The sequence below is a fragment of the Crotalus tigris genome, unplaced genomic scaffold (assembly GCF_016545835.1).
Source record: "Crotalus tigris isolate CLP2741 ecotype Arizona unplaced genomic scaffold, ASM1654583v1 scf7180000024167.7108832, whole genome shotgun sequence".
In the NCBI taxonomy this organism is placed as follows: domain Eukaryota; kingdom Metazoa; phylum Chordata; class Lepidosauria; order Squamata; family Viperidae; genus Crotalus; species Crotalus tigris.
In genome coordinates, this window is record NW_024100417.1 from 616,552 (window position 1) to 642,571 (window position 26,020).

At 37.9% G+C, this 26,020-nt stretch overlaps 1 protein-coding gene across 2 annotated transcripts; it reads left to right on the forward strand.

The window, feature by feature from the left end:
* Positions 1-4,247: 4,247 nt before the first annotated feature.
* PI16 (peptidase inhibitor 16) lies at positions 4,248-25,474 on the forward strand. Of its 2 annotated transcripts, none has more exons than XM_039323412.1 (5): positions 4,248-4,740; positions 16,583-16,801; positions 18,100-18,209; positions 20,600-20,688; positions 23,866-25,474. In XM_039323412.1, exons 1-5 carry the CDS (start codon positions 4,573-4,575, stop codon positions 25,212-25,214), a joined length of 1,935 nt encoding a protein of 644 aa, XP_039179346.1. In that variant the 5' UTR covers positions 4,248-4,572; the 3' UTR covers positions 25,215-25,474. The 2 variants fall into 2 exon arrangements, with proteins under 2 accessions (XP_039179346.1, XP_039179347.1); XM_039323413.1 differs by having other exon boundaries at positions 23,869-25,474.
* Positions 25,475-26,020: the final 546 nt, after the last annotated feature.

Here is a 26,020-nt window from a genome sequence, read left to right on the forward strand (position 1 = left end):
CAGGAAAAATACAGAAATTCCTAACAGTACACACATTAAAACATCTTAATCATCTGGCTGTTTAAAATGTGTTTTGGGGGAGATGAGTGAATTATAAAGGGGATTACTCCATATCTACAATATGCTCATGGAGTTAGAGCTCAACCCAAAATAAATTTATTTACTTACATTTATATATTTTTATCCTGCCTTTATTATTTTTATAAGTAACTTAAGATTGCAAAAATACCTAATACTACTTCCTTCTTATTTTCCCCATAGCAACAACCCTGTGAGTTTGATTGGGCTGAGAGAGAATGATTGGCCCAAAGTCATCCAGCCAGCTTTCATGCAGAAAGTGGGACTAGAACTCACAGTCTCCTGGATTCTGGTCAGGCGCTTTAACCACTACATACAACTATACTGCTGTATAATCTTCAAGAAATCTGGGACTTTCTTTGAGCTGTTCTCACATTCATGTTAGTTGATTTGAGGAATGATTAGAACTCCTTAATGTATAAATCTTTGTGCAATTCAAGATATGTCAACAAAGTATGAGCTGTAAGGGTAAATATTGCATGGACTTTTTTTTTTTTTGCATGGTAAAGAACTCCCGGTTAAATTTTATTTCCACTGTAGGAAATGGCATAGTTGGGCCTCAAATTAGCTGTGTGAATTCATCCACCTTTGCATCTGCCTTTTTGATCTTATGGTCAAAATGTGGCCACTACATTGACTACTATGTTCAATATATACGATTTCAGTCTTATTGATGAACCAAATTTTAGATACTACAACAAACTTCCCAGTTCCTGATTTATCCAGCTAGCTGGTTCTAGCCTAGATTCCAATTTCTTCAGTCTTATATCAAGTGTAGCCTGCAATATTGATAGATCAGGTGAGTTTATCTAGATGATGGCGAAGAAGACCAAGAGAAGCTTATTTTTAGACAAAGACAAATATATTATGAGGATTTGACTTTCTCCTGAAACGAATGTGTTCTAAAAAATAAACCTATTAAAATAATGCTGCTTTATTTTTTAGGTTGTGATCAAATTGAAAGGATTTTCTAATGGAATTAGAAATTGAATACAATTAGTTAATGACCTTATTTTTGAATAAAAACTTGGAGCTTATTCATCACTCCTAGTACAAATTGCTTTTTTAAAATAATACATCTGCTAGTTTATTTATTTTTATATGTGTAAGGGGTCTATAAAACAAACTGATATTGTACAAGCAGTTTATGAATAACACTAATTTTAATGGTTTTATTTTACATGTAAACAAATCATGATCCAGCTCATTAGTATTTCCCAGATTTCACAAATAATCACAAATATTATGAGAAGCGGACAAACTTGAAATTCTCTGAACTTTATGGATTTACAACTAAATTCTTCACTAATTTCAATGATCCAAAAATTCGTAGCTGAGTCTGGCTATACCCAATTGTTTGGTTGATATGCAGAATGCAATTAGAAATGATAATTAGACAGCACTGGTTACGGCAACCTAATTTCAAAATTAAGGCTCCTTCCTCCTGTGGATGGAGGTACAGAAGGATTTAAAAAACTGGAATAATTTACAGTTATCCCTTATGGGCAGAATTGCAGTTATTAAAATGAATGTCCTGCCAAAGTTTATTTTTTTGTTTCAAATGTTACCTATTTTAAAGAATGAACGTAATTTAGATGAATGGCAAAAAGGTATTAATAAATTTGTTTGGGCAGGGAAAAAACCAAGGGTGAAACTTAAAATAATGCAAGATTTTCGTGAGAGAGGTGGACTCAAGGTACCAAATATGAAATTGTATTATGATGCTGTAGTATTGACATTGATTAGCGACTGGGTGAATTTAACAAATACAGAAATACTTCATTTGGAAGGCTGGGACCTATTTTTTGGATGGCATGCCTATTTAATATTTAATAAAAAAGTGGATTGGGTTTTTAAGTCTCATATTATAAGAAACTCTTTGCTAAGAGTGTGGAGAAAGTATTATAAAAGTGACTTCAAAATACCATTATGGGCTATACCTCGGCATGCCATAGAAGGTATAAGGAAAGGGGTAAATATGGACAAGGTCTCTTACGTACAGTTACTAAGATGGGATGGCCAAGACTGGCAGTTAAAATCTTTGGAAGAATTAACACATGAAAACTTAACTTATTCATGGTTCCAATATAGACAAATAGTGGATAGATGGAAGATGGATTGTAAAATGGGCTGGCTTAGAGAAGATGAAATTTTTTTAAAACAAGTAAGAGATCAAAGGCCAACCCATATTAAGAGAGTTTATGGGGTTTTAGTGGAATTAGATTCAGAACTTGAACTAGTTAAAGATTGTATGATTAAATGGGCACAGAATATTGGTGAAACGATTTCAATGGATACTTGGGAACTTATTTGGATAAGAAATGTTAAATTCACACAAGCGCAAAATTTAAGAGAGAATTTTTATAAGATGTTTTATAGATGGCACCTTGACCCAAAGAAAATGTCCATTATGTACCCTAATCTACAGCCGAGATGCTGGAGATGTGGATATTTGGATGCTACCTATTATCATATTTGGTGGACGTGTAAGCATATAAAAGCTTTTTGGATTAAGATATGGTGGAATATTCGAAGAATTTTTAAAAGGAGGGTAAAATTTACTCCGCAATTATTTTTACTAGGTATTGTTATTGACTGTGATGCCAAGGAGGTTATATTGATGTTAAATTTGATTACAGCCGCTAGGTTGTTAATAGGACAATATTGGAAGAAGGAATCTTTGCCTACTTTACAAGAATGGTTTCATAAAGTTTCGTATTTGGCAGAAATGGCAAAGATTTCGGCTTTCTTAAAGGAGCAATCTCAAGAAAAATTTTTTGCGGTATGGGAAAAATGGATAAATTTTATACAACATAATTTGGATATGGAAAAATATTATTTAGCCTTTTTATAATTTGTAATGATTGTTTTTTCTTTCTTTCTTTCTTCTTTTTCTTTTTTATATATATACATTTTTTACGTATTATTATTCATATATTTTTTTCCCTTTTTTTTTTTTATATATATATGCTTTATTCTTCGTCTACTTTCTTCTTTCTTCTTTCTCTCTCTCTCTTCTTTTTTTATTTTTTTTTTAGTATATATTATTCATTTTAAAGTTCATGTTATGTATATTATTATTATATATATTATTACTGTGATTTTTATTATTATTATTAATTATTTTATAAGTTGCAAATGTTATTTTTAAAATATTTGTTAAATAATCCTATATTCAGTTCTGGGAAGTCGGGGGGGGGTGGAGTGGTTGGGGAGGGGGGGGTGGATTCTTACTTGTAAAACTTTTGAAAAATTTCAATAAAAAAAAAAAAAATTAAGGCTCCTTCCTCTGTAATTATTTTATTTATCTGTCCTTAACTATAGTGATTCACTTAAGCAAGAAAGAACAATCAATCAACCAACCTTTATTTAAATATGCACATGCTAAGGTTCTTCCAAGTAATGCTGGGTAGCAGGATTTGTTCTTTATGCAGCATTGAAAAGCCTGAAATGGTATCAGTATAAATTTCTTTGTCCAAGGATGGAAACTAGGAAGTCTTTAGAACTGAATCAAACAAGCAAACAAACAAACAAACAAGCCATGAGTGAACAAACTATGAACTCTGTCTGGATTCATGTGAGTTGCAAAAGATCTAGTTCTAGTTGCAATTTATCTATTTTAGATTTTAAAAAAATCATCTGGAAATCTAAGCAAATATCTATTAACCATGTTTACCCAACGTAGGATGGGCAAAAGGATGGTTTCTTATTGAATTATTGCAGCGAATCTATCTTTTTGTTCTCTGTTTCCGGAAAATGTCAGAATAATATACACTAGCCACCTTTTTCAGTTCAACCAGGATTGGTGTTGTGAATGCAAAACTGTCACTAATATTTTTCCACATGTATGGCAAACTGCTACCTATATGTTATTTGCATTCCATAGGATCCCCATACTTGAAAAGGATTGCTCTGGCTTATCTGTTAGCTGTGCCACATTTCCTGAGCCTGAGATTAGAAGGATCATCAATGGTCTGAAAGGACCACAGGGCTGAGTCAGTTTAACAATGGCTTTGATCCCATTTTTTTTTCTTTAAGAAGTCAGTGTTGCTGATTGCATCACTACATGAAATCCTTGTGTCCAAAGAGATTTTTCCAATGAGTCAAGAAATGCTGGTGGGCAGTTTAGTGTTAAATTGTTTGGAGAAGAATGTGCGGAGTGTGTGGAATATGCATGCTCGCTCCAGCGGGCTAAATTTTAGAGCTAATAATGTGTCAGGCAAGGCTAGAGCAGCCTGGTCTGCCAAACAACCTGCCCTTTACCAGTTTGATCAAACAGCCATGGTTTCTCTGACTGTCCCTGAAGGACCATTCATCTTCCATCAGTGATCCTATATGAGATGGGTGTGTTCCCTCTATGGCTCTGAAAGGCATTTCTAGTAAAAAGATAAATATCCTCCTTGCAATTCTTGGGCTTTGGGTGTTCCTTACTCCGGGAAAGGATTTAAAGCTGTCTGCCAGACCCGTGGGCTGTTACAACAAGACAGTGCCACAATGCTGAGCTCAGGCCTGTGGATTCCCCTCCTTTCCCTCCTCCTCCTGCTGCTCTCAGCGATGGAGCTGAGCTGGTCCTTTACAGATGAGGAAAAGCAGCAGATTGTGGACAAGCACAACCTGTATCGTTCCATGGTTTCCCCTTCAGCTGCAAATATGCTGAAAATGGTAAGTTTGTGGTGATGGGCTTTGGTGGAGTTGGGGAATTCAGAGATTTCTATCTCTTATCATGAATATATGGCAACTTTGCTTGAGTGTTATAAAAATGAACTTAAAAAAACCCCAACCCTTTAGTGTCCCTGTGTGTTCAGTTGATGAAGAAAAGAAAGGTGAGAAATTTGAATTCAGTGACCAGTTAAATGACCTTTCTGGACATGCCTTGTGTTTCCTGGTGTATTTTACAAGTTAACTACTTTTTAAAACAACTGTGACCTATTTTTGTGCAAGGGTGAATGTGTTTGTGTGGTGGGGGGAGGAGGGTTTGCAGTTTTTCTGTTCATAAGTCAATCTGCTCACCTGTAATCTACTGAAAACTAACTTTTCTTCTGGAACTTTTGAATGGAACAATCCTCTGATTCTTATCAATTTCCTGCTATGAATTAGAGCTGTCATAAAGTATTCTGTGTGAATCTAAGGTAAGGAAGCCAGTGTGGGCCATTGTTACAGGAGTTCTGTACCAAGTTATAACACCAGGGCTATAAAAGCCTAAAAAGGCTTTCATTTTCTGTATGAAGAGCCCATAGCTATTGGATTACATTTCTATTCAGAATACATCCTCTGGGCTTCTACAGGTGGTGGTGATGGTCGTCTATGTATGTGTGTTTTTTCCTTTTAGAAAATAAGGTTTCAGCACATGAAACTCATTAGTTGCATGGGATACAAAACAGATTTTTTTTAATATCCCAGCTCTGCTACTGTTCTAGGAAACACAATAATCAAACAGGAATTTGTTATCACTGATTACATTATTTCCCCTTCTCCATGTCTGCCTGTCAACCAGCTCCAACTTCATTAAGGTTCTGTTTGTAACAAGTAGGATAATAGCAATGTTACCGATGCCAAGGTAAATATATTGACCCATTTCCCACTACACATGCACATTTATTTTTTTTTTGCATTCTTATAAATGTTACCCTTTTGCTCAGTGGTGGGATTCAGCCGGTTCGCACCACTTCGGCAGAACCGGTAGCTAATTTTTTATTGCCCAGGCCCAGAATGGACTTCCGGAAATGGCATCCACACAGAGAACCAGTTGTTCACATATATGAATCCCACCACTGCTTTTGCTCATTTCTCCCCCTTCTGCTGGTTTTTGGGGGTTGAGGAGGGTACTAGATGCAGATTCAGATTTTTTAAAAAATAGTGTTAGCAAAAAAAGAATCTCAGGATTTGATTTGCTTGGTGGAAATCAAAGGCTGGACATGTCCCAAAGATATTTGTAAGTGAAGACAAACTGTTCTGTTGAGATTTCAAATAGCCATTGATTGAAAACCAGCAGCGCATTTTTGAGACTATGGCCAGGTTTCCCTGTCACCAGAATGGGATGACAATTGTTTCTGGAGGGCAGTAAGGGATGATGTCACCCTCTATTAATCCCTCACTCACCCCTAATGCAACTTCAGGAGACATTTTCCTGATTCACTTCCAAAATACACTTTTCTATGTTATGTCACCTTGAGCTCCTGCCCATTTGGGTTAGTATGCTTCAGTTCATTCAAGTTAACTCCAGCATGAATTGGCTCCTGTGATAAAACAGAAACACTGTTTCAGCTGACCCAGTGCCTACCATGCTATTTCAAAACTTTTAGAGCTTCATTTTACTTTGAATTCTAGGATGGCACAATGACTACAGGTAGTCCTCGACTTGTGGCCGCAACTGAGTCCAAAATTTCTGTTGTTGAGACATTTGTTAAGTGAATTTTGCCCCGTTTTATGACCTTTCTTGCCACAGTTGTTAAGTGAATCATTGAAGTTGATAAGTTAGTAACTCGGTTGTTACGTGAATCTGGCTTCCCCATTGACTTTGCTTGTCAGAAGGTCACAAAAAGTGATCACGTGACCTTGGGCACAGCAATGGTCATAAATGTGAACCAGTGGCCAAGCATCTGAATTTTGATCACATGATCATGGGGATGCTGCAAAGGTCGCAACTGTGAAAAACAGTCATAAGTCACTTTTTTTCAGTGCCCTTGTAACTTTGAATGATCACTAAAAGAACTGTTGTAAGTCGAGGACTACCTGTATACCATTTTCTTATTTTAAAAAGGTTGCTGGTTTGAAATTCAGCAGATTTAAAAAAAAAAAAAAACTACACCTGAGATAAAAGGATGCACTTCTAGATCCCCAAAAGCCCATAGTTATTTAAATTACATGGATGCTGAAGTGAAAGCTACTTTGAGTAACCCCCCAAAAATATGATGAAATGATACACCACTAGACATTTCTCTAAGACTTAAAAAAAAGCACAGGGAAAAGTAGCAAGTTCAGGAAAATGAAAATATTTTTTAAAAAATCTGCGTTGTTTCAAATAATCAGCCTTTTATTTGCAAGAATTATCGTCATTGTGCTATTACAGCATTGATAATAAAGGAGGCTCTGAAAGACACAAAAAAGCAATAGGACAGTAGGACATGATATTTAAAATAGGTTACGCCTGTTTGCATGTACATTTGTTTTTAATTTTTTTTTTAAATTGAACACCTGTAAAAAGTATGTATGTCTAGGAAGACAGAAAAGAAGGTGACTGGTCGTTGCTTCCCTGGAATACTAATAAAGTTGGTAGGGACGTTAGAGGTCATTTAGTCCAACCCCCTGCTCAGGCAGGAAATCCTATATCATTTCAGACAAATGGCTGTCCAGTCTCTTCTTAAAAACTTCCAGTGTGGGAGCATTCACCGCTTCTGGAGGCAGGTTGTTCCACTGATTAATTGTTCTAACTGTCAGGAAGTTTCTCTTTAATTCTAGGTTGCTTCTCTCTTTAGTTTCCATTCATTACTTCTTGTCCTGCCTTCAGATGCTTTGGAAAATAGCTTGACTCTCTCTTCCTTCTCTCTCAGACAACCCCTGAGATATTGGAACACTGCTATCATGTCACCCCTCGTCCTTCTCTTCATTAAACTAGACATATCCAATTCCAGCAACCGTTCCTTATATGTTTTAGTGTCCAGTCCCCTAATCATCTTTGTTGCTCTTCTCTGTACTCTTTCTAGAGTCCCAACATCTTTTTTACATCGTAGTGACCAAAACTGGATGCAGTATTCCAAGTATGGCCTTACCAAGGCATTGTAAAGTGGTATTAATACTTCATGTGATCTTGATTCTATTCTAGGCTATTCAGCCTAGCACTGGGCTGCACAACAGCAGGGAAACTGTCTGATAGGAGAATGTGGTACCCTGCATTTTGGAAAATGTCTCAGTCTGGACCCAATTTTCTCAAGCCTTTCTAGAATTAAGGTGGCATGAGCACAGGACTTAAACACTTAAGTTAAACACTTAAGTGCAGACAGGCCCTAAATCCATTTTCTTTCAGCTGGTGGAGAGCTGCATCCACAGAAAGCTTTGAGCAGGTATGAGTGAGGTCAGAAAAATACGGAGGTGGAGGCTTGCTAGAGGAGAAATCGGTCCTTTGCCAGAAAATTAATTCAAGTAGAAATGATTTGTATAGGGGATTTGAGTAATAAATTAGGCTGGAGTAAATTGAAAGGGCAATGATTGCTGTTTGCTAATGGCTGTGGCTCAGACCACATCTCTGCCTTGCAGTCTGTGTGGTTTTCAGCAGGTTGTTCCCAGGAGTCCAAGTGAACTTGCAGCAGTGGAATCTTGAGAACTGACTCTTTTTGATGACAAATACAAGTAGACATGTAGCCAAAGATTAAAGTGCAGTGGCAGATTTTTTTGGGGAGAGGGGGGAGAAAAATATATGAATTTTCTGTAAGGGTTCATCCATGGAAGCATGTATTTTTGGTGATAGAAGGCTGCATTTTACTATCTTTGTGATGGAAAGGAAAGATGCAGTAGGGGGATAAATCATATCACAACGTAGGTGGTGCTGGATTTCCCCCCCCCCATTTTTTCCTCTTGTTTTGGGGAGAAAATTGGGTCTTTGCTTTTTCTAAAATAATATATCTGTGAGTTATTATAAGAGAAATAAACCTTTCAGCATAATGTAAACACCATATGAAGGCAAGGACAGAGAACAGTGCAACAGACTAAATAAAAACGAGGGCCCATCATAGTAGAGGCAATTAATGCAACATAAAATCCAAATTATTACATGGTAAGACACCTTCCCTCCAACCAAAACAAAGTTCTGAGAAATGAAAAATGTGTTGAGACTGTTCTTAATTGTCCGAAACCTATTTTAGGTCTTACACTTCACCATTGAAAGTCAGCAGTGTAGTCAGAGTTGCATGGGTCATAAAAAGAGGGTGTGAAAGCACAAACGGCATATTAGTAGGACAGTATTTTCCCAGATTAGTCCAGGTATCAATCTGATCTTCATATTTTGTGAACATGAGAAAAACTATTACTCTGGATCAACCCTTTTCTCTTATTAGAACTAAATGTGATAAGTCTGGCTGACAAGGACATTTGCCCACACTTAAAAAGGGGTGGGGCTTTGATGGTGTGGTCCTGCCATCGTCTTGACTTTGTTGACCCCAGGAGCTGCCAGCTCCCTTTTGTTCCCTTTCTGCACTAAAGCATGAGAAAGACCTATAAGGGTGCTACTTTTTGCTCAAGGGTTTTGTGGATGGGAGATATACTGCTGTATTGTATTGCATTCGGTGCAAATTTTTGGGACCGTGCTTTTTGCTAATGCTGCTTCCCTCAATTTTAAATATGCTTGTGAGACGATTATCTTGACAATCTGGATCAGAGTTATTTATTTTTTAGGGCTGGCCTTTGGGTCCCATGATTAGTGCCTTTTCCTGTTATGAATTCCTATCCAAAGTCACGCTTTTTATTTTGCTTAGGTCAATAAGGGCTGGTTGTCATGGAAATATTTACATACATTGAGCTATGCTTGCCAAGCCATATTTAATGGAATGAGAAATGCAGCTGTTAGAGCCTGCCATTTGGCTGTGAATCACAAAAAGGGGATAATGCACCCAGTCTGGATCTACATCAGCATCTCAGTGATTACATCTATGTTCATATGAGTTTAAAACAGTTTCATTTGCAGTCATCAATATGCCAGCCTGAAATACTGCTAGTCCTTGACTTACAACCCCAGCTGAGCTGGAATTTTGTTCGTAAGTCACTGTGTAAGTTGAGTCACCATGTGATATTGTTTTTACTATGGTTATTAAGCAAGTCACCATCATGATTAAGCAAATCATGCAGTTGTTCAATGAATCATGTAGACATAAGTTGAATCCAGCTTATTTAATGGACGCTTTTTGCCATTTTTTGCTGGAAATGCGATCATTTGACCATGGAGTGCTGCAACTGGTCCAACATGCAAGCCAGTTGCCAAGTGCTTTGAAATGTGATCACATGACTGCCGGAGTGATGTGGCAGTTGTAACTTTGAAGACAGGTCGTAAGTAACTTTTTTGAGTGTGCCATAACTTGGAATGGTTGTTAAATGAATCAGCTGTAAGTTGATGACTACTTGCATTGCACATTTTGTGCTAAAATTGGAGCAAGATTATCCAGTAATTGTTTAATCTGTTTGATATGAAAATCTCATTATTTATCCACTTGATTGGAATAGACAGTAGAATATAACAGAATGCATGTAACCCATAATAATTCTGTTACCAGTCAGGAAACAGAGACTTCAGTGAGGGGAAGGAACCCAAAAAATTCAAGATCGTAGTCATGATCGCTCAAATAAACTCCTCACCTTTTTTTAACATCTTGCATGCACAAGACTCATAAAAATGGGTGGCTTCGGTTGCAGCTGCTCCTTTGGACTTTTTTGACCACACCCAGCCCTGTATGTGCTACAGGGTAAACAAAACAAGACATTGATGGAAAGCCAAAAGGGTCTTGGATAAAGACCTTCATCAACCATCTTTGGGAAGTGGCAGTGACTCTGTGGATGAACTCTAGTGGGATGATACTGTAAAATATTATTTTTTAAATAAGAAATAACAAAACAGAACATTTAAGAACAGCGTCACACTATTATTCTTCATCTTCAGTTCTTCTGCTATGTTTTCATTCATTATATTTGAATGTATATTTAAAAGATTAAATTAGATATGTTTAAAGATGTGAGAATGGCTTTATTGAATTTGGAAATCTTTGAGGTAGTTCACTTACTTTCTGGTTTCTTCTATGATAATTCTGTCTAAATGATAATCCATTTTGCTTGGATTCTCATTTCTATAAAAATATGATTTAGCTGATTACAGATAGTTCTCGACTTACAACCATTTGTTTAGTGACCAAAGTTATAATGTCACTCAAAAAAAAAAAAAGAATTACAACCACTCCTTGCATTATGACTGTCATAGCATCCACACAATCATGTGACCACAGTTTGGGCAGTTGGCAGTTGACATTCCCAGCTGGCTTCTGACAAGCGAAGTCAACAGGGAGAAGCCACATTCATTTAACAACCACATAATTCACTTAACTGCACTGATTCGCTTAACAACTATGGCAACAAGTTCGTAAAATTGTGGTCATAACACGAGGACTACCTATATGTCTTTTGCTGGGACACAAGACTGCAAATGTTAATATAAGGATGGATTTTTCTGAGAAGTCCCAGTTACGATCCTTCATTCTCATAATTAAATACACCAGTTGGATCTTGAACGTTCCTCCCCACTAAGATTCCAGTGCAACTGTTTTTTGCTGCCGCTAAAGCAGTAGACAATTCCTAGATCAGAATTTTGTTTAAGAGGTCTGTTGGGCATATTATTTTTGCTTGTTTAGGAAGATGACATTCAGGGGGAATGCCTTTCTATTGTCATGGAACAATCACACACTTGTTTAATATGTTTGATAGGTAGGAAATATGAAGATACCTTTTCTGAGTCTTATGGTGCAGACAACTTTGCAATGACCATCAATGTCTTAAAAAAGAAAAGGGATTCACCTAGGTCTCTAAGCAAGATGAAGGAACTTTTGACAACTCCACACAAAGACTTAAGCTGCTTGTCTCAGCTATATCTGAAATCAGCATTAAAAACTTCAGTCTGGATTGCATAGGGTTGGTGGGTTGGTAGGTTGGCAACTGGGCTAGATTGATGCTCAGTTTGCATTCCGGCTCTTGCTATCCTTGACTGGTAGTTCCCCTGCTGCTTGCCATTCTCATCCATGCAGGGAAAACAAGTCTTACATGCTGGAACCTCTGTGGATAATTTATCAATGCCTATCTTTTCATCTTCAGTATTGTTCCCTCCTTATTAATCCCCATTCTTTCCTTTGCTCTCCCATATGTTTGCACACTCCTTGGAGGGGCATCTTCCAATTCCCCCCCTCCCCATCCTGGGTCCAGTAAAAGTCTTGCTCGGTCTACACTAGCCAACCTGCTCCTTCCTCGATCTTCTGGTTTGCTGTCCATTCAACGGTGTACTGTTTGCTCTTTTCTCTAACCTCCCAAATATCAAGTCTCAGCAGGATGCTCATCTTTCTCTCAAAATGAACAGGTTGATCAGCCTTTTAACTCGGAAACAAAAAGACCAAGGCCAGGACCATCAGGGAAAACACAGATGCTGCTCCTCCAGCTCTCAACCATGGTATACAGTAGAGGATTTTGACCTGGAATTGGAAATTAAGCTTCCAACCTATGGGAATGGCAATGATAGTGTGGGGAGTATCAGAAGATCATCAGGCAAAGGATTTTGGCCAATTTCAGGGGAAGGCAATAGAAGGCAGCTGCCTTGCAAGTCTGACCTCATAAATTAGGGTTGTTTACCTTCAACTGAGCATGGGTGGGGAATATGAGCTTTAGGCATTTAAGGGCTCCCCAGAAAGGAAATATAGTGATAACCTATAGCTATGAGTTATGTGTATCCCTCACTCTTGAATTAGTTTGAACAACTCTGATTGACTCCCTCTTGGGAACTAATTGTGGTATTTGACCATTACACTTGGACTGGACATTTTGCATCTTGGTCTGACTCAAGCACAATCTGATCTTTCGTGACTCAGATGAAAAACTGTACCTGATTTATAGCTTTACCAGCATACATCACCATCAATGCATTTCCTAGTTTATGACCAATTCATTAATTTTCTTCTTGAGTCCAGTTTGCCAGGTCTTACCAAAAAGATTAATCTTTTCCTTTTTATATATTTTAAATAGGCCAGCATGCTGTGTAATCACATAGTTTGCTGCACACTGTATATACCCAAGTACTGTAAATATTATGAAAATAAGAAAAAAAGATGGACTGGCTATGGATATGTGGCTACTTACAATAAGTGTTAATGTGCCTCTGTTTCCTACTGTTGTTGCTTCCTCAGATAGCATCTAAGATAGCAACTAAACATCTAAGATGCTAATCTTGTATCTTAGAACAATTTCTTAGAACAATTAATAAGTGGAATAGCTTGCCTTCAGAAGTTGTGGATTCTCCATCACTGGAGGTTTTTAAGAAGAGATTGGACAACTGGTACAAGATCTCCTGCTTAAGCAGGGGGTTGCACTAGAAGATCTCCAAGGTCCCTTCCAGATCTGCTGTTCTGTCATTCCATTATCTCATCTCAAGGCCTACAATAGTGGTTTCTGTATGGAATGAGGTAAAAAAAATTCAAAATAGCAGCAATTACTGGCATGTTTTCCTATGTGTTGCATGTGTGGTGCATGTAAGAAAGGGCCAGGGCTTTAACTGTATGACCGTAGTTGCCATTTTGGGCTTTTTTGATACCATCCTCATCCTCATACATACCCTAGCTTATATGTAGGAGTAGACTAAGCTTGAAGTGTTCATTTGCCGTGAGTCAATTCTTTATTTGTGGCAGAAAAAGATGCATGTCCATGGATACATGTGTATGTGTGTGTGTATTTATGTATAGTCTGTGCAAGCAGAAATAGTTCAATATTTAAAAATGATATTACTTGAGAGCTATCTGAAGTGGTCAAGATTCTGTCATCTTGTTCTGATGTATATTATAGCTCTGGGTTTCTTTCTATAGAGGTTTTAACAATGCAGAATTGTAAACATTCCTTTTTCTCCAGGAATTTGCAACTTCAATAAGATGAATAAAACGGGGTAAAAATGTGGCTTACTTTAAACACAAAGTCTTGAAGAAATGGTCTCACTTGCTGTTGATTCCCAATCTGAAATGTGGTTCAATGATCCAAAGCACTTTTATAAATGCTTATTTTAACTAGTTACTTTCCTTTCTTATTAAAGCCAGAATAAGCTTGAGGACTACTAGTTTTATACTGTACTAGAGTAAGTGTGGGACGCTTTTCTCTCTCTGAAACATCCACCCCAAAACCAACCTTTTAAACTCTGGTATCATGTCTTTTCCCCCCTCAGCCCTGCCCAAGACTTGATGAGTAAACACATTGTCTGTGTTCATTTGCCATATAAAAACAGGATAATTTGAAATAAGAAAAGTTTTCTACTCTACATCTGTTTTCCCCAGTTTGGGTCCCTGCAGGTTTTCTTATAGTATCTCTTGTTCTTGCTCACTGGTAGGATTCATGGGAGCAGTGGAGGGGTCCATACTGAAAAAGACTGTTCTAGAGCAGCAGGGACAATCTTTTCGTGATGGAATTGGATAGAACTGCAGTGTTCAGATCTCTCTAATTCCAGAATTGGCTCACATTCATACTTTGAATTGGCTCTATATTGGTGGAAAGGAAAACAGGCAATACCTCATAGGTGCTCTATGTTGAAGTAATTTTATATAAAGATGTATTTTATATCAAGATGTAACTTACTGTTCTGTATTGCATAGAAATAGATCCATTTCATTATTATTGTATATACCCTTACCTTCTTTTCCCTTCCATTCTTCTATTAAATTTTATTAAGAGTTGGATTTTTCAGTTGCTTGTTGTTATTTACTGGCAACGTAGATTTATATAGCACAAATATGCTAATCCTGGGTTTAGGCCAGAGGGAAACTGTGAAAATGGCAAGTCAACAGTAGGCTTCTGTAGAGATAGAAGACTCCCTGAAGTATAAGTTCCATTGCTTTTCGTTATTTCTCTTTGGATTTCTTTACAAAATTGGTTAAGCATCAGATATTCTGAACTTACTGTATTCATTAAGATGGAGACAAAATCCCTTCAAGAAAAAAATCCATAGTTCATATAAATCTAGTACAAACTGGTAAGATTCCACCACTTAACATATGTCTATCTTTTTGACAGTTTGAATCTTGCCTAATATATATAACTGTACGAGAAGCCACACTTATCACAGGGATGCAAATCTTATGTTCAATATCAAATCTTACCCCAGTGCTATGTTACATACTTGGAAATTAAAACAAATTTCATTCCTCTCTTAACTAAAGTCCTGCGTATTCTGCATTGCAAATGAGTCCTTTCAGGAAGTCTTCTGAGCCCTTCTGCAACTGCATCTATGCCTTTGCTCAACTAATTTGCATCAGAACTTAGAGACACTTGGAACTGTGTAACAGAATATGGTCCAAAACTGAGTACTAAATTGAGTTGTGTACCATAGTATTCCCCAGTCATTCTCCATACATAAAAGTTCTTCCTGCTTGACAACTGCTTCTAAAGTAGCCTAAGGAGCACAGCTGGATAAGAAGGGCCTGTCTATCACTACACTGGAGGGATCAGTTGACAAACAGCTGTTTTAAGTAACAAGTATGCCAGATGTTTACATTGGCTCTAGTCTAGCACAGCTGTTCAAGAAGGCATGTTGCGGCAGGGAGTGTTTGCATGTTTACTATCCTTTCCTCTTCATGGGAAAAGAGGATTCATATCAGCTACTGGCCGGAGAATCTTTCTCCATATTATGTCAAATGAGGTGGCCGCCTGTGAGGTTTTGGACTGAAGCCCTTACTGATGGGTGGGCAAGATTATTGCACTGAGAGAACACTTTTAGATGCACCTCAACCCTATTGCATAAAACCCTAACTTGGTTTAGTGGCCTAGTTCAGCACAAGAGTTAGCCTCACTCCTTCTCCTTTTCCTTCACCTCTTCCTTCAAATTTTCCTTTTCCTTTCCTTTTTTTTTTTTGAGTGGGGGGGGCAGGAGGGAGGATATGTGCTACTTTACTTCATATGAAGAAGGTGCCATGGAGACTTTAAAAATATTTTCTAGCTATAGTCCAAAATATTATTACCTTATTCAGCAAGTTTTCAGTAAATCTGCTTGATAGATTTGGCATTATGTACCATATGATGTATGTAAGTTTGCATTATGCACCATAGGACGTAAGGAAAGATACTAAAATATTTTTAAAATGTTGTACAACTGTTATAGTCATGTATTAAACATAGACCTATTTAGAGGTCGACACTGTGTTACATGACATGACGTAGAAACAAATATGCTTATCAAGTAAGGAAGATAAAAACCTATGGAATTTCTGTACTATGGCTCTCATTGCACATATTTCTATATGGCATTTATGTCTGAAAACTCATCTTTTCTCTACATCCTCTCAGCTTCCTTATTTCAGCAATAAAATGGAGAAAGGAGCAATTATGTGATAATTTAATAATCTTGCATTCTGATGACATACTTACCTTTGGTTGGAATTTGTAAATGTTGCTAGAGGAATTCAGGAACAGCATTCATTGGGTTCAATAGCAGAAATTATTAAGATTGTAACCTCAAGAAGCTTCAGCTTTCCAAAAGTCTCTGAGCAACCTGGAATGTGGAGTGTATGAACTAATCTGGATGGTTGATATTCTGCATACAAAGTGCAAATGATTTCCAGCTGAAATTGGGAACAACTATTTAAATTCTTGACCCCATTTTTCTAGTCCCCCACGCTGGCATTAAGCTTGTCTATCGTTATTGGGTCTCTGGCCATTTTTCTGGGTATTCATTGCTGTACTTTGCCCTTCTGGGAGACGATGATGTTGATGATGTTTTGGATTATTGTGATTTCAGCGCTGGGATTCAGAACTGGAAACCTTTGCCCAAAATTACTCAACACAATGCACTTGGGAACATAATAAGGAACGTGGCGCCCGAGGCGAGAACCTTTTTGCCATGACTGGATACCTGGATCTGGAGAGAGCGGTGGAAGACTGGTATATCGAGTACCAGTATTATAATTACAGCACATTGGCATGTAAAGAGGGGGAAATGTGCGGTCATTACACCCAGGTATCTAGTTGTATCTTGGTGGAGGCTTAGAGTCAATGCCTAGTAAATGGTGTATCATTGTGCTACCTACTGAAATGAAAAGGCCCCACAGTGATAGAGAGCTCATAAGTGATAGTAAGATAAAAGTTATCCTGTGGAGTGCAGAATAGACAGTGATTGCAATTGAGGGGATTTCTTAACTTCAATCATCTTAGATTCTGACTTCCATGTTAATTCCCAGCTAAGATTGAAACCAATGGGACACACATTCATGAATAAGAGTCCTGTTGATTTTCAGTGGTGTTGAAATTGATGACATGGTCTGAATTCAGCTGAATAACTCCAGCCAGTTGTTGCTGTTGAGGAAAGCTCATTTTCATGTCCCTTTGTGGGATAGCCATGAAATTATCAGCCTGCCTGCCTGCAGATTTAGAATCCCCAGTTATGATGGATTATTTTCATTTTATATTGCTCTTACATTTGTTGGGAACAATTCATTAAAATGCTAATATTTCATAAGGATGTAAGGCTTGCACAAGACTCGTGCCATTCTCCTCTATAGTCTATCTTCACAATGTTGTATAAGTAGGCAGCTGAGAAGGGTGACTCAAACCCATCATACTTCAAGGCTGACTGAGTAGTTGAACCCAGAACTTTCATAATCTAAGTGTGAGATTGTTGCTCAATGGAAGGCATGCAGTTGCTTCCACATCTTCTTTCAAAAACAATTTATGTACACAGGACACTGCATAATGTCAATTTATATTTTTTAAAGGAAAATAATAATAAACTAGGACTTGAAAATTTCTGATCCTCTAATTCTCTACCCTTAGTATCTGTAACCTGGCCTAATGTGAATGAGCAATGAGTATCCCTATCCTTGTAATAAAACAAATTGGATTTAAGTTCAAGGCACATGCACATCTTGTGATGAAAATAATGAACTGAGGATGGAGAGAGAGGAATTCTTGCATGCCAATCCACTCATGGAGAGATATTTGATTAAATACCATCTCTAACAAGGTCAGATCTATGCTTCTAAAGAAGATGAAACTGATATTAATGTATTACTTCACACTAGAAAAAAACACACTGTAATTGTAATAGAAGGTCAAGAATGAGCCTTTAGAAAATCTAAGTAAAAATATTGGCCAATGTGTATGAAATGAATGCACAATTTGTAAACTTATCTGAAAGATTCTGAAATAAACATGTGGATGGATGGTTTCAGCTGCTAAATAAAGGTTAGGCAGACATCATCCACAGACATCTTTTTGGTCTGATATAATGAATAAATGGGCTATTGCTTTCTTCTATAGGTAGTCTGGGCCACCAGTGAGCGTGTTGGCTGTGGGGCAACATTCTGCGAAACCCTGGAACTGATAAATGATACTGACATGCATTTGTTTGTCTGCAACTATCAACCCCCGTAAGTTTCTTTCTTCCCCAGCTTATTGTGTCATCATTGTTCTGATGGTTTAGAGATTAAAGAAAAAAGAACAGCTTATTCTTTCATTCTTGTGTTCCATTACAGGTCCATGTAAACTTTATAACAGGGAAGAATCAATACTTCTGCTTAAAGAAACAAATAAAAAGAACAGGGAAGTTTTGTAGATAAGGGGTAGGCAGAAAAATAAAAAGTGCCCACTAGGAAATTGAGGTTTGAATGGAGTGATGAATTTCTAGAAAGAACAATCATTGAATCATTCAAAGATTGTAAAAAAAAAAAAAAAGCAGATACTGACTCATGGGAACCTGGAAGCTAAGGATAAGATGGCAGCATAGAGCAGTAACCAGTCCTCTGGAAAGGTGGAGAGAATGGGCTATACCTTATTGTAACTGATTAGATATGTTGCTGTCAGTAGATTGGAAGGAAGTAAAGCAAATCATCTGCTTAAAATGACTTAAACTGGAAAAGAGACGCAAGAAGTGCTGGGTAACCTGTGTAGATGGAGGGGCCACAGAAAGTATGGGTTTACCCTAGTGGTGAATTTAATTCAGTACTGCATCCTTAAGCCCAGGCTTCAATTTTGGGTCTTTTGCATAGAAAACACATGTTGGTCCTTCTTATGGGATTCAGGAATTCTCCCCCTTCCCCTCCACTCTCCCCCACAAGTGAAGACCATTTCTGAACTGACCACTGTCCAATAAATAATGAAAAACTAATGAACCAGATTCAGTGACTTATGAAAAACATTAGGTTGATAGTAACTGCAACAACCAGGTGCATGAACCATATTCTTCTAAATCAATAGCACACAAACATGATTCTACTGAAAGCAACGCAAGAGTTAAAAGACTCCACCAATCCATGAGAATATATTGTTTTGTTGTGCTGACTGAAATTCCTCAGCTGTTGCACTGGCAGTTGCTTCAAACAGTTTTGTAGTAGGGTAAGCCATTCCATAATCAAAGGGATTTGTTAACAAGAAAAAAGGAGACACAGAAAAAGTCAGCATTGCTCCCCATGAAATGTAGACACAAACATTGTGAGTGTACCACAAAACCACTTCATTTACTATGTGAGAGTACATGACATAGTTGTATAACTGTTGTGTCAGCAGTTTGCAAGATTGGATGGTTTGGTTGTTTCCTGGCATTTCTCTCCCTTGTGTGAGAAACCTGTGAAATATGAAGAGGGGTGTAGGCAGGATATAGCAAATCCTGACATACATAAAAAAAGTGGGCAGAACTTCAATCATATCATCATGATTACCCATCCCAATAACACCACTGAATATGAATTAATATATATAATGAATATACAAATGAATTATCTTACTAAGTGTTAACCTATTTTGAAAGTGAATTGTTAAAATAACTGTACATATTCCATTAAATAGAGTAGCCCTAGTAATATTTCCCTCTTTCAAGGCAAATCAGCCGCAGAAAATATAAATACGTTTTATAGAATTAAATATACATAATTACTGCAACTGTTAATCAGATAATGTTACTTTGTACAAAAGAAGCGCTAGTCCATTTCTAATTAAAGTGTAACTGACATTTTATCACAGTACAACATCTACTATTAATATTTGTCTAGATTTAATTGTGTATATGTTTCTAGTTCCAGAATGTGTTAAGAGCCCTAGAGATTTCATATAAACCTACTTCAGGAGTCCATCTTACCTAAATTGCAATTATTCTTGGTATCAATCTTAAAATTAAAGAATAATTGTTCTTAAATCAGTGTCAGCCTAAATTCTGGAATAAAGGATTCACTGGATGATATTTAATTAATTTTTGGAATGTAAATACTTACACAAATATATAATTAACATTAATACAATTATACTCTCTTTTTCACCATTCAAAGCAGGAATATACTAGGGGATAGTGTTAGAAAGTAAAGATGTTGGCTGTGACCACACAAAAGAAATCATGACTGCTTTGAAGTGTGTTGTCGATATGGTACATTGTAAAAATAGGGTGGGATTTTTATTAAACAGATGTGGTTGTCATCTTAACTTTATTTTAACTTCTCTCCCTCACAGATATCTCTGAATCAAAACATCCAAAGTTCCAAATAAAAACACAAATACTTAGAAATTTTATTACAAACATGTAAATGCCCAGAATACATAAACGTGGGCAAATGAGCTTTTTATGTAAATCTTTCCAGAATGACATAGCATCTTTTTCTTAGCTTATGATAAGAAAAGGATGCTATGATATGATATTATGATATTAAATAATCACTTATGGGTACCAAAGATGACCATCTTCTATAATTTAGTGATTGCTAACTTCTGTAGGAGAGGAATAAGCTGCTCTGCTTTGCTCTTTTACATGACATGTTCACTTTTTAATTCCTAGGGGAAATATAAGGGGACATAAGCCATATATCATGGGAGCTTCATGTTCCATGTGCCCAGAGGGCTACTCCTGCAAGGACAATCTCTGTGGTAAGTCATATTTCCATGTGACTGCAGGTCTGAAAAAAGGCACCTTGTTTATGTCCTAGATCAGTGGTTCTCAACCTGCGGGTCGGGACCCCATTTGGGGTCAAACGACCATTTCACAGGGGTCACCAAACAATGCAGTCCACCATTTTCCCCCCTTTTCCTTAGCTGTGCTACTCCCTTTTATTCTATTGGCTTTTGAAAGCCAATAGAATAGACTCTCTTGAATAGAGTCTAATTCTATTGGCTTTCAAAAGCCAATAGGAATTGTCCAGGCTGTCTCTGCCCTGCTGAGCCGCCAAAAGTCCCATTCTGCAAACGGTCCTGCACCAGTTGAGTAGTCCTTGACTTACGACCGGTTGAGTAGTCCTCAACTTACAACCGGTTGGGGGTCGGGCATTTAAAAGGTTGAGAACTACTGTCCTAGATTAATTCTTTCTTCCAAGATTATCTATTGAATTTAAATGTAATTAATTCTGCTGCTGGTAGCTACTCTGCAAATACACCATTTAAAAAACTGATGACCAGTAGATGTGTTTGACTTCTACTGTCCCAAGAGGAAAGATGATTTACTTTTTTATAATTCAGTAACTGCGATTACTATGATAAAGTGCATGTATAAAATAGATCAGACATTTCAGACTAAGCTTTCTGTCTCATGTGACCACAAATCAAACATATTTCTATGGAGACAGTGACATATTGAATTGAAATCCATCACGAACAAAGTAATGAGGGGATTACTTCATCTTCTCTCATAGCTATGCTATTCTGAATAATGAGGAGATTAAAATATGGACATTTATTGCTGACAAATTACTTAAGAGTTCCAACTGAGGTTTATACTGGGAAAGAACAATTTAAATGACTATTTTTCTCTCATGATGAAGTTCTTTATAGCTCAAAATTCTCTCCAGGTCTTCAACATGACGATGTTAAGGGAGGCCATCCAAAGGCATTGGGTTAGGCCCAGTATCTGATGATGCCTAGTTATTTTTCTCAATCCCTATCTGGTCAAGTGATGCTATTAAGGTTTTGTCGCCGTGCCTGAGGCTGATGGAGATGACTTACACTCAACCCTGGCAACACAGAGTGGTGCTTGTAAATATCGGAGCCACTCTGTTCCAGAATGCTCCGATTATCAGAATCCTTGCCTACAAACCAACTTCTAGACTCTTGGCTCCTGCTCATAAAGCAGTTGGCAGCTGTGGCTAGGTGAAACTTTGCACAGTTCATTTTGTGTGCTATTTGCATTCATTTTTAGACTCAATCATTTATGCCTTAGAGTTTTTTCACTTGGACTATTGCAATGCACTCTCCATGATGTGGTCCTTGAAGACAACTCAGGAGCTACAGTGGGTAGTAGCAAGAATAGTTATGGGTACACCTTAATATTCCTATGTAAACTTCTACTGCATAAGATGCACTGATTGCACTGTGGGATTACTAGTACAATACAAGGTATTGGTGTTTATCTATATAGGATCTGGATATGGCAGAAGATCTGAAGGAAAGTCTGTCCCTAATTATCACTGCCAGTTCTACAAGATCCAATAGGATTGGCATGCTCTGGATTCTCTCAAGTAAACAGGCACTCCTTTTTGGTCACAGTGCCTGCCTCATGGAACAGCCTCTCTCAAAAGAGATGGCTAACACCAACCCTGCCGTTAAGAAAGTTTGGAAAATCTGGATTTTCCCTTAGCCACTAGGCTGGGTGGGCACATAAGAGAAGAGATCAAACATTTCAGACTAAGCTGTCTCATGTAACCACAAATCAAATATTTTTGCTGGAAATGTAAAAACATCTGTTGTGCTTACTTCTAGATTTGCTATGTATTTTATGTCTTTGTGGTTGCTTTTTGTTGCAATGTTTTTAAAACCCTGTTAGTCACCTGGAATTGAGTAGACAGCCATATGTATTTAATTAATTAATTAAAATCATGAATTGGCTTCTTGATGATATCTGATTGCTATGCTACATGTCTAGTTCATGGTGATTGGCAAATATGACATCCCCAGTCAGATATCATAAGTGTGGTCCAGCCCTTTTCCTTAAACATTGTCATCTTATGGGACCTCACAAGGACCTCTTCTGTATAGCACCCTGTCCTTTAGTATAGCTTTCCTGCTAAGATTTGTCCTCCCTCCCTTTAGCCTTCCAGAAGGTTGTGAAATATTGTCTCTTTCCCCCCAAAATTGGGCTAGGTTGAGGTTGGAGCAGAAGATAAATGTTCTGGGAATAGCAATAGCACTTAGACTTATATACTGCTCTATAGTGATTTACAGCACTCTCTGTGTGGTTTACAAATATCAGCATATTGCCCCCAACATCTGGGTCCCCATTTTACTAACTTTAGAAAGATGGAAGGCTGAGTCAACCTTGAGCCCCATCAGGATCAAACTTCAGTCTGTGGGCAGAATTAGCCTGCAGTAAGCATTCTAACCACTATGCCAACAAGGCTCTAGTAGTCTAGTGGGTATGGAGAGGGCAGGAAAGGATATGATCTATTGTTATGTTGTTTTTATGGGTTGTTGCTAGATGCCTAGGATCATTGTATGAGATAAGCAGTCAAGTAAATTATGCATGAGCTATGAGGTAACCAATGCTAAAGGATATGTATACACATGCTTAATCCCTTCACAGTAATTTATGTCAATCTATGCTAAATATGAGAATAAATCTGTTGTCTGAGATAGAAAATCCCAGTGGTATCCTCTTCTTGATATTGTTTAAAAATATAAGAATTAAATAATCTTTTCCTGGTACTTAGGTTGGTGAAGGCCAAACTAAATAATTAACTTTTGTTCCATCCTAATGGAATCCCATTTAAATGATGCTCTAAATGGTTGCATGCCTCTGGGAGGCACAAATGCTTATTTCATCTTTTATGAAATAAATGTTTGAAGTCGGAATTCCTTATAATGGATTGCAATGGAGCTTTCCAGGGCCCAACTAAGCAACATTGGCATCTGCTAAAATCCAGATGACATCTATATTTAATTTAAAAGCAAATGTCTGTGTGCAGCTTTTTAAAGGCATCCAAGAACTTCAAGCTGGGATAGCCACCACAGACTCATAACACAGTAAACCTTTCCAGCAGCATAAACATGTGTGTCAAAGTGCAATTTTCCTGCTCCGTAAATTATTGCTGACTTGCTGTCAATCTATATATTTTCAAGCAGATTCCACTGCTGATTTAGAAGAAACCACTGCAGCACCCACAACCCCTGAGTTGAAATCAACTACAAGCCTAGATTTGCAATCCATCATAACAGTTTCAGCAACCCATATACCAGAAAGTCCCCAAACTGGCACCGAAACAGGAACAGAACCTCCCGTTACAGAAGATCAAGACACCATTTCAACTGCAAGCCCAGATCTGCAGTCCACCACAATAGTTTCAGTAGCATACACACCTGAAGGCTCCCAAATTGGCACAGAAGCACAATCTGAACGCATTGTGACAGAAGAACCAGATGTGGATCTTAACGTAGCTGACTTATACTCAGGCACAGACGGGATTGATGAATCCTTGATGACCACAACCAGTGCTACATCTTTTGTAAACTTAATCCCATCTCTTTCTTCTATTTCTCCTGAAACAGGAACTAAAACAACTACTGGCACAGACAGGATTGATGAATCCTTGATGACCACAACCAGTGCTACATCTTTTGTAAACTTAATCCCATCTCCTTCTTCTATTTCTCCTGAAACAGAAACGAAAACAACTACTGGCACAGACGGGATTGATGAATCCTCGATGACCACAACCAGTACTACATCTTTTGTAAACTTAATCCCATCTCTTTCTTCTATTTCTCCTGAAACAGGAACTAAAACAACTACTGGCACAGAGGGGATTGATGAATCCTTGATGACCACAACCAGTGCTACATCTTTTGCAAACTTAATCCCATCTCTTTCTTCTATTTCTCCTGAAACAGGAACTAAAACAACTACTGGCACAGAGCATCCATCTTCTGCTGATGTCTTAATCACAAGCCAAACATCTTTGGTCAAAACTGAGCAACCTGTAACGATTCTCACAACTACCACAAAGACCCCCTCCATTCCCACACAGCCATCTGTGCCCAAGACCCCCTCTGTGCCCAAGACCCCCTCTGTCCCTAAGTCCCCAATTGTCTCTAAGCCCCCTCATATTGATAAGCCTAGGTTTTTTCCTAAGCCACCCCCCATCACTATACAACGTCCCATCTCTAAAAAACCAGCACGCCATCGTTTGATGGCCTATTCCAAAGCCATACAGAGCAGCAGCAATTCTTTCCAGTCTTCTGCAGATAAAGCAGCCTCAATGTCTGTCTGCCTGCCCTGCCTTGGGTGTAAACAGATCAGCCAACCTGAGGAGATAAAGACTGCCCTTAAGGAGCTGACCTTCAGATATCCCTATGCACCTTGCTTTGGCTCACTTCCCCGATGGCAAAGACATAGCAAGTGCAGTTGGTGTGGGCACACTCGAAGCAATGCTCTTAGAAACATCAGGCCTTACTGGCTCCACACTTCATAGTAATACGTAATCTGACATATTTACAGGTAGTCTTCGACTTACAACAGTTGAACAGTAACCATTCAAAGTTACAACAGCATTGAAAAAAGTGACTTATGACCGTTTTTCACACTTACGACTGTTAGAGCATCACCAGGGTCACATATCAAAATTTGGATGCTTGCCAACTGACTCATAATTATCATGGTTGCAGGGTCCCAGAGTCATGTGATCACCTTTTGCAAATTTCTGACAAGCAAAGTCGATGGGAAAACCAGATTCACTAAACAACTGTGTTACTAACTTAACAACTTGCATGATTCACTTAACAACTATGGCAAGAAAGGTCGTAAAATGGGCAAAAAATTCACTTAACAAATGTTTCACTTAGCAACAGAAATTTTGGGTTCAACTGAGGTTGTAAGTCGAAGACTACTTTAATATGTAAACTCCTCCCTTTTTTTTCCTTTGTGCATGCCTGTATTTGGGTGTCCATGTGCACACCTGCACCCTTTTCTCTTTTCTCATAGTTGAGCAAACATTCCATCAAATGGGGCTCGAATTGGTCCAAAGAACAGAATTTTCAGCAATGCGAGGGGTTTGTTGGGAATTGTTCTTTGTTTCTACAACTTCTACATTTTCCTCAGTCCAGGTGTGGAAAAACATCTCATTTCTTCTTTCCTTTTCTCGTGATTTTGGCCTGAGTCAAAGTCCAGTAATAACAGACCCCCGGCTTGTGTGTCTGATCTGAAGCCCTGACTCAGTTTTCTGCATCACCTTACTTGTGGCATGTTTATTTATAGGATTGTGCCTGCATGCCATTCTCA

Bases quoted from the DNA above. Each gene is read 5' to 3' on its own strand.
- PI16 (XM_039323412.1), top strand. From the start codon at position 4,573: ATGCTGAGCTCAGGCCTGTGGATTCCCCTCCTTTCCCTCCTCCTCCTG. The intron at 4,741-16,582 runs GTAAGTTTGTGG...TTGTGATTTCAG, and splicing joins CTGCAAATATGCTGAAAATG to CGCTGGGATTCAGAACTGGA. The intron at 16,802-18,099 runs GTATCTAGTTGT...TTTCTTCTATAG, and splicing joins TGTGCGGTCATTACACCCAG to GTAGTCTGGGCCACCAGTGA.